Raw genomic sequence first — 14,621 nt, 5'->3', positions numbered from 1 at the left:
CAGCAGTGAAGACCCAATGCAGCCAATAAATAAATAAATACATAAATAAAATATTTAATTTCCAGGTAGAAGCCCATTTGGACAGGTTACTTTTGTGATATGATTATTATAATATGGAATTACAAAATTATAAATAAGTGTTAATGGACTTAACTTATATTCAACATTAAAACACACAGTGATGCTAAATACTCATCATGTATATAAAATTAAGCAATAGGTCACAAAATGGTACATGTCATGCTTTTCCACTTGAACACAATTATGAACTCACTCCTTTAAAATATTTTAAATTTGAACATATGGAAAGGCACTCCATGTTTCTGGCAAGAAGGCTCAATATCAAAAAGCTCTAAATTCAATCCATAAATTTAACATATCCCAATAAAAACAACAGGATTCCAGACAAGTTAATATGAAAATGAGCTATGTAAAACTAGCCAAATTCTGAAAAAAAATTGCTAGAAATTTAAAAACCTTTAAAATCTATAGTAATTAAAACTGCATTAGAACAAGTGCATGAACCACACAGGTAGATCTAAGAAATGGGGAAAAAGTCTACAAACAGACTAAAGAACATATTGGAATTTGATTTTTTTATAAGGCTGACATTTCAAATCAGTAGAGAAAAGATGGTTTGCTCACTAAATGTTATAGGGAGAACTGGGTAGCCAAGTAGGGAAAAAAAATTGGCTCTATACCTTACACTTTATACTAAAATAAATTGCAAAGAATCACAGATTTTATTATATAGTGAAAACCTAAAATTAGGCTTTTTGTAGTCTTAAAGTGAGGAAGGCCTTTATGATATAAAATCCAGAAGCCATAAGATCAAATATTAACTTATTTGACTGCATAAAAAAATCAGCATAACTAGATAAAAATTAGAAGCAAAGTCAGAAAACAAAGGAAAAATTGGAAATATTTCAACTCATATCACAAAGGGTCAATATCCAACAGAAAAATGTACACAAAATATCTGACCAGGGCTTCCCTGGTGACGCAGTGGTTGAGAGTCCACCTGCCGATGCAGGGGACATGGGTTCGTGCCCTGGTCTGGGAAGATCCCACATGCCGTGGAGCGCCTGCGCCCGTGAGCCATGGCCGCTGAGCCTGCGCGTCCGGAGCCTATTGCTCCGCAACGGGAGAGGCCACAACAGTGAGAGGCCCGCGTACCGCAAAAGAAAAAAAAAAAAAAAATCTGACCACAGTTCACAGAAAATAAAATACATACAAGCTACTAAACAAATGAAAAGATGCTCAACCTCAAACAAAACAAGAGGGATGAAAGAAAACCAATATGCAACCAAACAAAAGCCTTAGGCCAAGAAAATATTTTCCACCTATCAGATTGGTAAAAATTAAAAGGCCTGAGAATACACAATTTGGTGGCAAGATGTGGGTGAACAGGCACCCTTGTGTGTTGCTGATGGGACTGTAAATGGGTATAATCTCTATGAAAGTCAGTTTAGGAATAATTTTGAAAACTGCAGCTATATATGTTTGACAGGGCAATTTCAATTCTGGACTTTTTCTCATATTGATATACTTGAATATTAACGAAATAATATATTTTTAAGGTTACTCATTGCTATCACTACTGTGATAGTAAAAGGCTGAAATCAACCAAATGTCCATCAATAGACAATGATGGAGTGTATCACGGGTAGGGAAATCATGAGATGTCTGCAACTCAAAGGAAAGAGGAGGCTCTCGCAGTTTTGAAATGGAGTTTTCTAGTCCATTTAGATCTAGTCCATTTCAAGATCTAGTCAGTGAAAAAAGCAAGGCAGGACTTCCCTGGTGGCGCAGTGGTTAAAAATCCGCCTGCCAATGCAGGGGACACGGGTTCGAGCCCTGGTCAGGGAAGATCCCACATGCCGTGGAGCAACTAAGCCTGTGCACCACAACTACTGAGCCCACGCTCTAGAACACGTGAGCCACAACTACTGAGCCTGTGTGCCACAACTACTGAAGCCCACACGCCTAGAGCCCGTGCTCTGCAAGAGAAGCCACCGCAATGAGAAGCCCGTGCGCTGCAACAAAGAGTAGCTCCCGCTCGCCAACGCAGCCAAAAATAAATAAATAAATAAACTAATTAATTTTTTAAAAAGCAAGGCAAAGAGTATTATATGCTGCCGTTTATAAATAAAAAACGTGTGACGAAGGATATAGATTTAGGGACTGCTTCTGTACAGATAAAGAGCTGCTGGAAAGGCACCACGGACATGAACCTGAATGCTAATATTGCTGGCCTCTGGAGAGTGGTACTGATGAGCTGGGAGTCGGGGACTGACAGGAGGCCTCTCACGATATGTCCTTTTGTACCTTTGAAATTGCATATGTGATTACATCGCCTACTCATAAAATAAACTTAAAAATTATTTTTAAAAATTGAAACAAAAAAGTCAAGCAATAACTACAAATTATTCTGAAAGAAACAAAATAGGATATGATTGGCTGGGTCATAGGGTGTGATAGCATTATGGGTGATTTTTTTTTTTTCCCCATTTTTCATAACTGTTGCTACTATCGTGTAAATAACGATATTCCTCATGACGAAGATGATGAGAAAGACCCCAAAACTAATAACCCAGGTACTGTGAATGATTTCCCTTACGAAGGTGATGCACCCACACTGACCAAGTCTCACTTTGGGGACCAAAGACAAACATTAGGAAGGAGTTACCTCACCCCTCCTGGCAATTAAAGATGGAAGCCTTACCCATCAGATCCTGGTCTGGAAGGAGCGTTATCAGATGAGTTAGAAGAGCTGGAGACCACAGAGGACGTCACCGAGGTGATGGACAATCTCCGCAGTGTGGATGACATGATGTAGGGGAGCAACATAGACCCTGTGCGGTTTTGCTTCCTCTCCGTCAAGTTGGGCGGCTAAAGGAGACATGACCCCTCATGGTTAGCTGGCCTGGAATTCAGCCCTTAGGAACTGGCGCAGCCCCTGGTGGTTTGTGGTGAGTGCCCACCTGTATTGGGGTTGGCACCCCATTCTGATGGGTTGGTGCCTGTGCTGCGTCGGTTGTTAAATATTGCGAATACTTGTATTCTTTCTTTGTAGTTTGAAAGATTTTATTGACATATTATTTTGTTTATTATAATATGACATACGAGATACTTTGTAACTGCATATCACAACATCCTGACATTTAAGCATGTAGGTTGTGAGTTCATTTTCTGTATATTAAGCAACTCTCCATTTTTTAAAAATTTAAGTGTAGTTAATTTACAATGCTGTTTTAGTTTCTGCTGTACAGCAAAGTGATTCAGTTAAATATATATACATTTTTTCCTTTTCATATTCTTTTCCATAATGGTTTATCACAGGATATTGAATATAGTTCCCTGTACTATACAGTAGGACCATGTTCTTTATCCATCCTATATATACTAGCTTACATCTGCTAATCCCAAACTCCCAATCCATCCATGTCTCCCAATCCATCCCTCTCCACCCTCCCTGTCCATCCCTCCCCCACCCCTCTTACATTCTTAGTTATAAACACAACTTCGGTTAAGCCTACCTTGTTTCTAAAACTAGAGAAAAATTCACCCTAACTTTCTGCCAGCCTCATGAGAGAGGGAAACCAAGATGTTCATTACTCATCAATAAAATAGCAAACGCCTCTGTCTGCTTCTCCAGCTTAGCTTCTACGGGCCATTTAAAAATCGGAATACTGGCCTAATAGAAAAGTTTTAGATTGAAACTGGACACCTGAAGCTTATCCTGGTGAATCTTAGGAAATAAAGGAATACGGATATACTCTCATAAGAAATGTCTCCAGTAGGTCACCATATCAAATTCAAATGTTAATATTGGCCTGGGTCTAATAAAAACTAAACTCATTGAGTGAAAGCCAAGTCTTTGCCATCTAGGAACTTGTGTTAAAGACAAATGTTCCTAAAAGAAAACTCTTAACTGGCAACAGGTTAGGAGGTAAATTCGTGGGAAGGCATGACTGAACACTTGGGTGACTGGGAGAGATGATCAAAAAGATACTAGGGAGAACAATGTAGCAGAGATGGAGGTACGGGAATAGGGCACAGGAATACATGAAAAGAAATGCAGAGCCTTGATTTGGAGGAAAGAGGATTTTTGAAAATCTGGGGTTCAAGAATACAACATTTGAAGAGAGCAGGATGAACTCATGTTAAAAAGAGTGGCTAGGGCTTCCCTGGTGGCACAGGGGTTGGGAGTCCGCCTGCCGATGCAGAGGACACGGGGTCATGTCCCGGTCCGGGAGGATCCCACATGCCGCAGAGCGGCTGGGCCCATGAACCGTGGCCGCTGAGCCTGCGCATCCAGAGCCTGTGCCCCACAACGGGAGAGGCCACAACAGTGAGAGGCCCGCGTACCGCAAAAAAAAAAAAAAAGAGTGGCTAAATGAAGCTGGAACCAAGCATACCATCAACTGTGGGAGAGAAAAGGCTGACCCATGTATCACTTCACCCAACTTCTTGGGAGGAAAAAAAGAAAACTGTAGCTGTGAGAAATGTTACAACTGTCCAAACAAGTCATGACATCAGCTACATGCATTGTCAAATGTAATTCACAATTCTCTGTCCCCTTTGAAGGTGTGATGAGTAGGAACATTTCACCAAAATAAAAAATAAAGATTAGGAAAAACTGTAGGAGTTGGGCTAGACAGGACAGGAATAACCAGTGTCTGGGATTAGGAAACCCCAATTCCTAGTAGTGTGGTTTTCACAGTGTGGTGCCTAGCCCCGCAGCACTACCTGGCGGCATGTTAGAAATGCAAATTCTTGGGCCCCATCCCAGACCAAGTGAGTCAGAAACCCTACTGATGTGGCCCAGCAATCTGTTTTCACGAGCTTCCAGGTGGTTCTGACGGGCATTCAAGTTTAAGAGCCGCTGTCCAGCACAACAACAGGTGAAGGTTATCAAGAGTGGACCATGCCTTCTCCGAACTGCCCCAGGGTTTGCATGCCATTCCTAGGCTACTTTGACTCATTTGGCATCTGAAAAACGGATCAATATCATAAATGGTAGAAGAGACTAGAAAAAGCTCATAGGCTGTTGAGACAAAGCCTACCAGTGTTATAACCCCATAGAGCTTTTCCACTTTCTCCTTGAGTTCCCGGAAGCAAGAAGACAACCGGTCGTGCAGTGGCTTCAGCTGCTCCGTCAGCTTCTCCCCATGGATGCGGATCCCCTCTGTCAGCAGGGGCATCTGGGAAGGAGGGCATGAAAGGAATAGGATATTGTTTAGGAAGAGGGAGAGTTCAGATTTGGATGCTGGGGAAAGATGGAAGGTGGGGATGGACAAGTAAACCGGTAGACACAGCACATTTCAAACGAAAATACTGCTTCTCCGTGGAAAGCTTGGGAACTGGATGCTCTTGGGTCAAAGATGCAGAGGGATCTGCACACTGGGGATACAAGTAACCAGGGGAAGGGCTGACAGGCGAGGCAAATCCACGTGAGCCTGGGGGCCTTTCTATGCAGGAGTAACTGGTAAGTTTCACCTTGGACTGAGCTGTGTGGCTGCGTTTCCTCCCACTGTTCACAGAAGTAGTGAGAGAGAGAGAGAGAGAGAAACTGAGGCCGACATCTCTCATCTGGAAACACAAGCCAGCAAACCGATTTGGGGACTTTAATCTCCCCTCTAAGAAGACCCCTCTCAACACTGCAGTCTAATGGAATGTTCTTCCTATGTTGCTTCGCCAAATAAATAGATAGGTTGTGATTCCAAGGGTTAAAAAAAAAAAAAAAAAGTAACCCTAAACGTGCGCTTGGAGATGGATGCCCTAGCGACTATCTGGGTGTTGTGTGTGGTGGCCGCCCACAGAGCGTGGAGAGCTGTCCAGCCACACCTGCCCTGGACATACCTGCAACGCTATTAGTCGCTTTAGCAGCTCGATCTTCTCCTGGTCTTCAGGATGCTCCTGCAAGTACTTTTCTGTAAAAAAAGCCTAAAAGCAAAGCATTGGCAAGTATCGATTAGAACACATCCCTATCTGTGTATCTGACCCTAAGAGGAAGGGGAGGGAAGCCTAGAAGGGTGAAACACTTCTTCTGTTCTGTCCAATGAACCAGGAATGATTAAGTAAACATTCGTTCCTTTCCTGGGAAGCCCTTAAACCACCGGAGTGGACAATTCAAAAAGGAAAGAGTTATTCTGTAGTCTTCCTGGAATCATGCAATTCCTAGCAAGAGGACATTCTCAACTGCTACACACACATATCAAATCAAATCAGCAGAGCAGAATGTCATTCATTAAATAACTTCCCCAAAGAGCTAAGAAAAGGCCAAATGGCAATATCAAAAGGTTATTCATTAGAGTAAGCGCCTAGATCTTATAAAGAGCAAAAAATTAATAGGCCGAAGATGTGGCTGAGAGTTTTCCTGCCCAGCATTTTATAGGCTGTACCTCAATTCCTGAAGATTCATATTGGCACTTTCTTACTAATCACCTATCCCAAAGGCTATTTTGAGGACATCATGAGAAATGCTATATATGTGAAAGTCTTTGGAAAATATTAAATGCAGGTTGCATTTATTATGCTAGGTCAAGACCATGTCACCTATAACATCAATAAACATTCGTGGAAAGGTCCTATAATAGGGACATAAAACTCAAACTATAAATACAGGTGTTCCATAGGAGACCATTTTAAAGACAGAATTCATTAGGAAAGAAAAACTAAAGTCTGTAGTGAACATTGGAGCTCCAACAGAGTTCAAAACGGGAGTTATCTATTTTCTCCCTGTACCATAACCATCATTTCTGAGAGTGCTTTTGAAGACCAGCCTTCAAAGCTCCCCTTCACTCTTTTGCTTCACTAGTAGGAAAACCACCCCATCACATGAAACCCAAGAGTTCCTGAAACTACAGGATACAGTTATAAAAGGGATCAGCCCATTTTGTGTGGAAAACAGAATATGTGCAAACTCTTTACTTTGTGGGAAGATGTTACGGGTTAAACTGTGTCCCGCCCCCACCCCCCAAATTCATAGGTTGAACTCCTAAGCCCTGGGACCTCAGAATGTGACCTTAGATGGACACAGACTTACTGCAGATGTAATTAGTTAAGATGAGGTCACATGAGAGTAGGATGGACCCCTAATCCAATCTGACCGGGGTCCTTGCAAAAAGGGGATATGAGGAGACAGACACATGTACACAGAGAGAACATCATGTGAAAAGCCAAGGAGAAGACAGTCATCTACAAGGCAAGGGATACCAAAGGTTGCCAGCAACCCACAGAAGCCAGGAGAGAGGCAGGGAGCAGACCCTTCCTCAGAGGCCTCAGAGGGAAGCAACACTGCTGACACCTTGATTTCAGACTACTGGACCCCAGAAGTGTGAGACAATCAATTCCTATTGTTTTAAGTCACGCTGTTTGTGGTACTTTGTTATGGCAGCCCTAGAAAACGAGTGCAACAGAGAATATAAATATATGGAATCCATGCATCACACAAAGGAAACAGGACAGCACATTTCCAGAGCAGGGACTGTCAACATAAATGAAAACATAGGATTTGCTTAAATCTTCAGCCACCTTTACCTTTCAAAATACACGCAGTTTAAATTTGAAAGTTAAAACAATTTTTTTGACCTCTGATGAAATGCACTGAAATTCCCAAAGCATCAGATGAGTCAGGGAACATCAGAGCAGAGTCCCCTGAAATTAGTTTTTCTACCAGAGTCCTGCCTCAGAACAGAAAGGGCTGATGAATTACCGCACACACCTCCTGTGTTCCGATCACTCAGGCGCTGATTAAAGAGCTGCCTTAAAATAGGTCGCCTGTATCAATAGGTAATGATGGATTCCCGACCCGATTGCAATAGTTCAAGGTGATCAATGAGTTTACCTTTTTCTTATGTTTAGAAATGTACAAAGTCATACATATTAATTAAAAGTAAAAACTAACAGTCTTTAAAAGTTGCTGAAATAAATTTGTTTATATATCCTTCCTTTTCTTCCCTTTTTTTTTTTCATTTTAATTAGAAGATGGTCACACTGGAAAAAACTTCATATAAAATTATATAATAGGGGCTTCCCTGGTGGCGCAGTGGTTGAGAGGCCGTCTGCCGATGCAGGGGACGCGGGTTCATGCCCGGGTCTGGGAAGATCCCACATGCCACGGAGCGGCTGGGCCCGTGAGCCATGGCCGCTGAGCCTGCGCGTCCGGAGCCTGTGCTCCGCAACGGGAGAGGCCACAACAGTGAGAGGCTCGCGTACCGCAAAAAATAATAATAATAATAATTTTAAAAAATATATATATATAATAGTCACAGATACTGGTGTATATAAATCAGAGTTCAGGAGCATTCTGAAAAAAAAATGAATACTTGGAAAGACACATCAAAATTAGTACCAGATAGCTTATAGGAAAAAACACACACTGAAATCATTACAGCATTAAAAAAGTATTGTATTCTGGCCCTAGTATTGAATTCCATTATAACACTAGAAATTATTACTGAAACCTAACATCGGCAAACCAGAGTTCCTCTGGTGCTTTCCCAGCTGCTGAGACTAAGAAGACTAAAGAGGTTGAGAGGTTGAAGAGACGACAGAAGAAAGAAGATCACTGTAGCACTGGTAAGCCCCACTCATCAACAACACTCAAACTGGGACATCCCTGGAGGTCCACTGGTTGAGACTCCGTGCTTCCAAGGCAGGGGGCACGGGTTCGATCCCTGGTTGGGGAACTAAGATCCCTCATGCCAAAAAAAAATAAAAAAGAACACTCAAATCACACATTCTGTTCCAAGTAGACAGGAAGAAAACCGACCCTGATCAAGCCACCACTACATGGCAGGGGTCATATGATGTTCCTCATATACAGGAGGTCTCCCTTAAGCCCCACGTCACTCCTGTCAGTTATGTATTTTCCTTACTTTTTTCAAATATGAAAACTGGAGCTCAGAGAGATTAAGTATCTCCCCCAAGAGCACACAGTGGCCAATGGGAAGCCAGAACTGGGTCATAAGAGTGACCGATTCTGAAAGCCCCTGCTCTTCCCAGGACATTGTGTACAAATGGGAATAAGAGAATCAGCCCACTTAACCTTTCTCATCTTTCCCATCCATCTCCTTTTCTTCCCACTCACTCTCCATGTTACTCAACAGGAGTGTAACTTGTTTATTTATACTCAAGAGGAGGACCCCCAAATTATTTAGCCACTGAAAACATACCTAGCAATTAAAAATCCTGCTTCTATTGATTATATGTAACCAAATTCTACTGAATGCATTACCTCCACTTTAAGTGATGCTACATCCAGACCCTATACAATGGAGTCCCATGGGATGAGCATTCCATTCATGTTTTTCCAGAGTAACAGATACGACACTTAGCTGAATTAATTTAATTGTAGAGCCAGGGCCAGCGTTTGTCCATACAACCAATGGCACACCATGTCAGGGTTCCAAATAGAGCGTGGCTCTGTGTTTCCCACAGATGCTGCTTCCCTTCCAGGGCATCCTCAGGTCTGGGGTCCACTTGTATGCCTTCTACCTTCCAGGGGAGAGAGGGAGTGGGAAGGGAATTCACAGCTGGTGAATCAACCAGAGGTCTATCAGATGGATCTTTCGGTGACTCTACCAGACAGTGGCCTAACCCTGGCTGGGTGGCTGATGGTGTCTAGCAGGTATGAGGTCAGGGAGAAGCCTGTCATTAATTTCATTTGCCCATTCACAAAGAGGGGAGAATGAAAATCTCTCAGAGAAGCTGTAAGAAACGAATTCACCAGCTGCCACTGGAGAAGGCAGGAGAGACACGCCAGACCTGGTGGCCCCGTGGGGTTCCCCGGACGCAGCCCACCTTCTCATAGTTGGAGTAGCCCCCCATGACAGCCGGGTCCACGATGCCACTGAGCAGCATGGAGAGGGGATGCACGGAGAGGGACCGGTCCCAGGCGTGCTGCTGGACACAGTTGCTGATCTTCTCATTGGTGAGCTCCATGGTTTCAATGGCATTCTCCAGAGGACTGATTTCCTCCTGTGACAGAGAGCACGGCAGAGGAGAGACGCTGAGCTCCACAGCCAAGACTGGAAAAAGCCTAGGTCTTCCCCTCCAAAGGCATACAATTCCCACCAAGCTATGGAGGAGTGATGTTTTCCTTGTCAAAGTCATGTTTTTTTTTTCTTTTTGGCCGCACCGAGCGGCACGCAGGATCTTAGTTCCCCAACCAGGGATAGAACCTGTGCCCCCTGCAGTGGAAGTGCGGAGTCCTAACCACTGGACCGCCAGGCAAGTGCCGGAGTCATGTTTATTAATAAGGATAGCACATTTATTTGAAATGGTGTTGGTAAGCTGCTAAATAAGCTATTTAAAATCTCAGAAAGTACAAGGATGATTTAAAAATTGGAGCTATGGTAATGATTATTTCTTGGAGCAAAGTGTCTATGGAAATTTTGAGAAGATAAAATTGGAGCTGTAATGATGATTTTTTTCTTGGGCAAATCTTTCTTACAGATTTTTGAGAAGATCAATGACAACAGAGGAGCAATATATCTGACCCAAGACACCTCTGCACACCAAAAACGTTCACTGGGAAGAGGTTTGATGCTCCTTCCGTGAGAAAAGGGAAGTGATCTTGGAAGTCACACGTTCAGACCATATATTAAGTCTGCTTAGTATGGGTTCTACGGTTTATGGAAGTCAGAAATAATGGGATGCATTAGAATATTCAAGCTGGATTTTGGATGCAAATGAAATGAGATGCAATGCAGATTCAGAGAGCTCCTCCTGTGGAAATGTCTTCCAAACCAGATTCAAGAAAAATTGTGTCCTTCTTCATTTTACCCTGATCAACCAGCATGATTTCCTACTCCAGAATGGATTCCAAAAGACTCCGTCCAAAATCATATTCATACTTGAAGAATAATAATTTATCACTAGTGGTATGCAACACATCAAACTTCAGATTTGTTCAAGACGTATTTCTTGATTACTTATTTTAGCCAAGTACTGTGCTATGCACCATTGTTACAAAAGCGATTAAGATATAATTCACGGCTGGAAGGAGCATACGGTTTTCACAGGGTCAGGGTGGGGAGCTTTCAAGATAGGTAAGCATGGTAGGTAACTCTTTAGAAATAAGCCAAGGTTGTGACAGGGCACAGAGAAAGGGCATCTAACCCAGCTTGGGAGTTTCAGAGATGGCTTCCTGGAGGAGCTGGTACCTAAACTAAATCTCAATGGGAGTTAGGTTGAGAAGTGGTCAGAGGGCATGCTGGGCAGAGAAAATGTCAGAGAGGGTTGACATAGCATGGAATGAGCAATTTAGTTCCAGTAGATTCCATAGAAGATGAAGTGCAAGAGCTTAGTCACACAGACCCTGTATGCATGTGCTAGGAGCACGGGCTTTCTAGTCTAGGCATTGGGGAGCCATAGCAAGGTTTTAAGCATGAGAATGATACAGCCAGGTTTTCACTATGGAATTCACACTCCGAGGCAGAGAGGAAAATGGACCTAAGAAGCCAACGCAGGGAGGCCAATCAGAAGGCTTTTTCAATGGCATCAACCAGAGATGAATGAGGGACTAGAAACAGGGTACCTCAGCAGGAGGGCTGGGGGAAGAAAACTAAAACAGATTTAATAACTATTAAAGAGGTAAAACAAACAGCTTTGGGGAGTGATGAAGATGGAAAAGTCTAGGATGAATGGTGATGTGACTAGCTGAAAATAAGAGGAAGTGTTCTTGGAGAGAAGAATGTGATTGATAGGGAACTCAAAGGAGGAATTCCAAAAATGTTTTTGGGCACAGGCAGGATCCTTGAGGAGACAACACCCATTGGGTCATAAAAGAGCCATTCACTGGGAGTAATCTTTAGGGTTGGTGTTGTAACATCAGTTTGACAAAGGAGTTCTATTCTACAAGCATGTCTTTTATTTCTCTTTTGGAAAATAAAGTGGGCCAGAGGAGCTAGTGAGAACTGGAGGGGGAATTTATCAAAGGCTCTCATTCTGTTTGGAGACAGAAAGAGTTTTCTGAGTTTCACTTTCAGATAACTTACTGTTGAAATCTGTTTGACTTCAAACCACTTGAGAATCCCAGGGAAGGTATAGGCAGTCGTATACGTGGTCCTTTCAATCCACATGGTCTGGTGGAAGGAAGGAAAGTAGGAAACGGTGGTCAGTTCCCAGGCAAACAGCAAAACTCCCAGGTTTATGAGATTCTTTTTAAATTTTTTAAAATAAATAAAAATTAAAATTATTTCATATCAGAGCATAGTTGATTGTTAGTTTCAGGTGTACAGCAAAGTGATTCAGTTATACATATACATGTATCTATTCTTGTTCAAATTCTTTTCCCATTTAGGTTATTACAGAATATTGAGCAGAGTTCCCTGTGCTGTACAGTAGGTCCTTGTTGGTTATCTAGAGATTTTATTTTCAATGCCTCCTTAGTGAATGGGCCATTCTTTCTCCCAAACTTTAAGGATTCTAAGTGTTTAAAGCAGAAATGAATTATCTATTGGGGCTCCCTCGCCCTTTTTGATGGGAAATTTGAGGTCCAAAGAGGTGTGACATGCTCAAATCAAGGTCATGGTGGTGGCAGGCCCAGGAGTGGAGCCCAGTTCCTGGATCACTAGTCTAGAGTTTTCCACTGAGACAATAGTCTGCTGACTAGGTAATAAGCACACGGAAACTCTATCTCCAGGGCTGCCATCATTTCTGCTGTAGATGCTGGTTGAATGGAAGGCCTCCATTTTGGATGTCCATTTCATCTTGTTTTAGAGGATGAACGTGGTGGACTCACAGCAAACTCATTGTCGGGATCCTTTTCTCCTTTCCGGAACGGCCGAGAATATCTGAACTGCTGTACTTCATTGGCTCTGTAGTAGCTGGGAAAGAGACAGCCATATGCTTTCATTTCTTTCTTACAACAAGCACTGCTCCAACAAAACCTGAGACACATCTTACACGGACTGAGTCTTATCCACTAAACTACCTCAAAACTGACATAGTCTCCACGGTGAAGGCTGGAGATGATGCAGAATTTGATTTTTTAAAAACTTTTTTGGCCATGCCACGTGGCATGCAGGATCTTAGTTCCCCAACCAGGGATTGAACCCGTGCCCCCCTGCAGTGGCACCATGAAGTCTTAACCACTGGACTGGCAGGGAAGTCCCCGGAATTTGATGTTATTACACATCTTAGTTTTATTATTGATGAATCTATCTCACAGCTCACAATTTTGAAAGGCATATGGATTTATGTCCATGTTTGTGATCTCATTTGCATAGTTTTCTAACAGTTCTATCAATCCTAGTAGCATTTTAGCTTCTCAGGAGAAGGAATTCAATCATAGGGGAACTCACTGATTGAAGGCCAGGTGAGGTCAGTCGCTACTGGCCAGTGAATCCTTCTGAGTGGAAAAAAGAACTAGGGGATCTGAAACCTAAGAGTGAAATTCTCAATTTCCTTCCCTCTGCTTAAAAAAAAAGAAATCTCCAAATCCCTTGAGTTACCAAGCTCTCATCTTATACTGGAAATGGAAGCGACAGTTGTTATGGTCTGAATATTTGTCCCCCCAAATTCATATATTGAAATCCTAATGCCCAATGTGATGGTGTTAGGAGGTGGGCTTTTTGGGTGGTGATTAGCTCATGATGGTGGAGCCCTCGTGAACGTGGTTAGTGCCCTTATTAAAAAAGAGGCCCCACAGAACTCCCTCACCCCTCTCACCATGTGAGGACACAGTGAGAAGATGACCACCTACACAGGAAGGCGGCCCTCACCAGACACTGAATCTGCCAGTGCCTTGATCTTGGACTTCTCAGCCTCCAAAAATGTGAGAAATAAATTTCTGTTGTTTATAAGCCACCCAGTCTACGATCTTCTGTTACGGCAGACCAAATGGACGAAGACAACAGGAGGTCTTCCAAACTCTAATGAATTTTGATAGACTTCTATATAAAGAAGTGTGTGAGACACATGGTTTAAAAAACAAACCAAAAAACGCACTTACTTTAAGATCTGCTCTGGAACTGGTTTATCTTTGTAGCTGGGCGGCAGGCTCATCACTGGCTTTACGGTGAAACACTGCATGTCTGAGGAGCTCGTTAAGGAAGGAAAAGGGCTGGGCCACTAAGCTGTCACAGCAAAAAGGACCACCTGTTCCTCCTGCTTTACCGATGGAAATGGTACCCACACCGATCATTCCTTTGAACCAAATGCCAGGACCGCATTGAAAATGGGCTTCCCTCAGATATTGCCAAAATGCCTTATTAAGTCATAATCTTGGGACATTTTTTGGTCAGACACGTGGCAAACAACCTTGTCTTAGGGAAACAGACATTAATGAAATTTCAGGAAAACAGGTGACTAGCAATTGTCTTAAATCATTTCTTTTGGACAAGCATCCCTCTGAATTAGCCAGATTCCAGAGCCCGGGCAATAGGAATTCCTTGTTATCTCTGGATACCATTTGTTTACCAAGTACCAGAGCCAGGCACTGTAATGGGTGCTTTGAATATGTTATCTCCAATAAACACAACAATTTCCAGGTGGATGTTATTAATCCCCTTTACAGATGAAGAATCTGAGGGTCTGAGAAAGCCCAGATCACACAACTGATAAATGAAGTCAGATGTCAAACCCAGCTCAGGGGGAAGGTCTCCCTC

At 42.7% G+C, this 14,621-nt stretch overlaps 1 protein-coding gene across 6 annotated transcripts in view; it reads right to left on the bottom strand.

Moving 5' to 3' along the window:
* Positions 1–14,621, bottom strand: part of DOCK5 (dedicator of cytokinesis 5) — a 161,922-nt gene that overhangs the window by 12,492 nt on the left and 134,809 nt on the right. For 3 of the 6 annotated variants that reach the window (XM_024747670.1, XM_024747668.1, XM_024747669.1), the window contains 7 exons: positions 13,967–14,048; positions 12,755–12,839; positions 12,009–12,095; positions 9,811–9,987; positions 5,866–5,949; positions 5,070–5,207; positions 2,726–2,892 (listed from right to left, as the gene is read on the bottom strand). In XM_024747670.1, coding sequence (XP_024603438.1) covers positions 2,726–2,892; positions 5,070–5,207; positions 5,866–5,949; positions 9,811–9,987; positions 12,009–12,095; positions 12,755–12,839; positions 13,967–14,048 — 820 coding nt within the window. Of the gene's footprint in view, positions 1–2,725; positions 2,893–5,069; positions 5,208–5,865; positions 5,950–8,185; positions 9,505–9,810; positions 9,988–12,008; positions 12,096–12,754; positions 12,840–13,966; positions 14,049–14,621 lie in introns of those variants that run through there. The other 3 variants (XR_003003579.1, XM_024747671.1, XM_024747672.1) reach the window with 3 other exon arrangements.

Source organism: Neophocaena asiaeorientalis, unplaced genomic scaffold, assembly GCF_003031525.2.
Source record: "Neophocaena asiaeorientalis asiaeorientalis breed wild unplaced genomic scaffold, Neophocaena_asiaeorientalis_V1.1 scaffold429, whole genome shotgun sequence".
NCBI classification, from domain to species: domain Eukaryota; kingdom Metazoa; phylum Chordata; class Mammalia; order Artiodactyla; family Phocoenidae; genus Neophocaena; species Neophocaena asiaeorientalis.
This window is presented reverse-complemented; position numbering and strand designations above follow the sequence as displayed.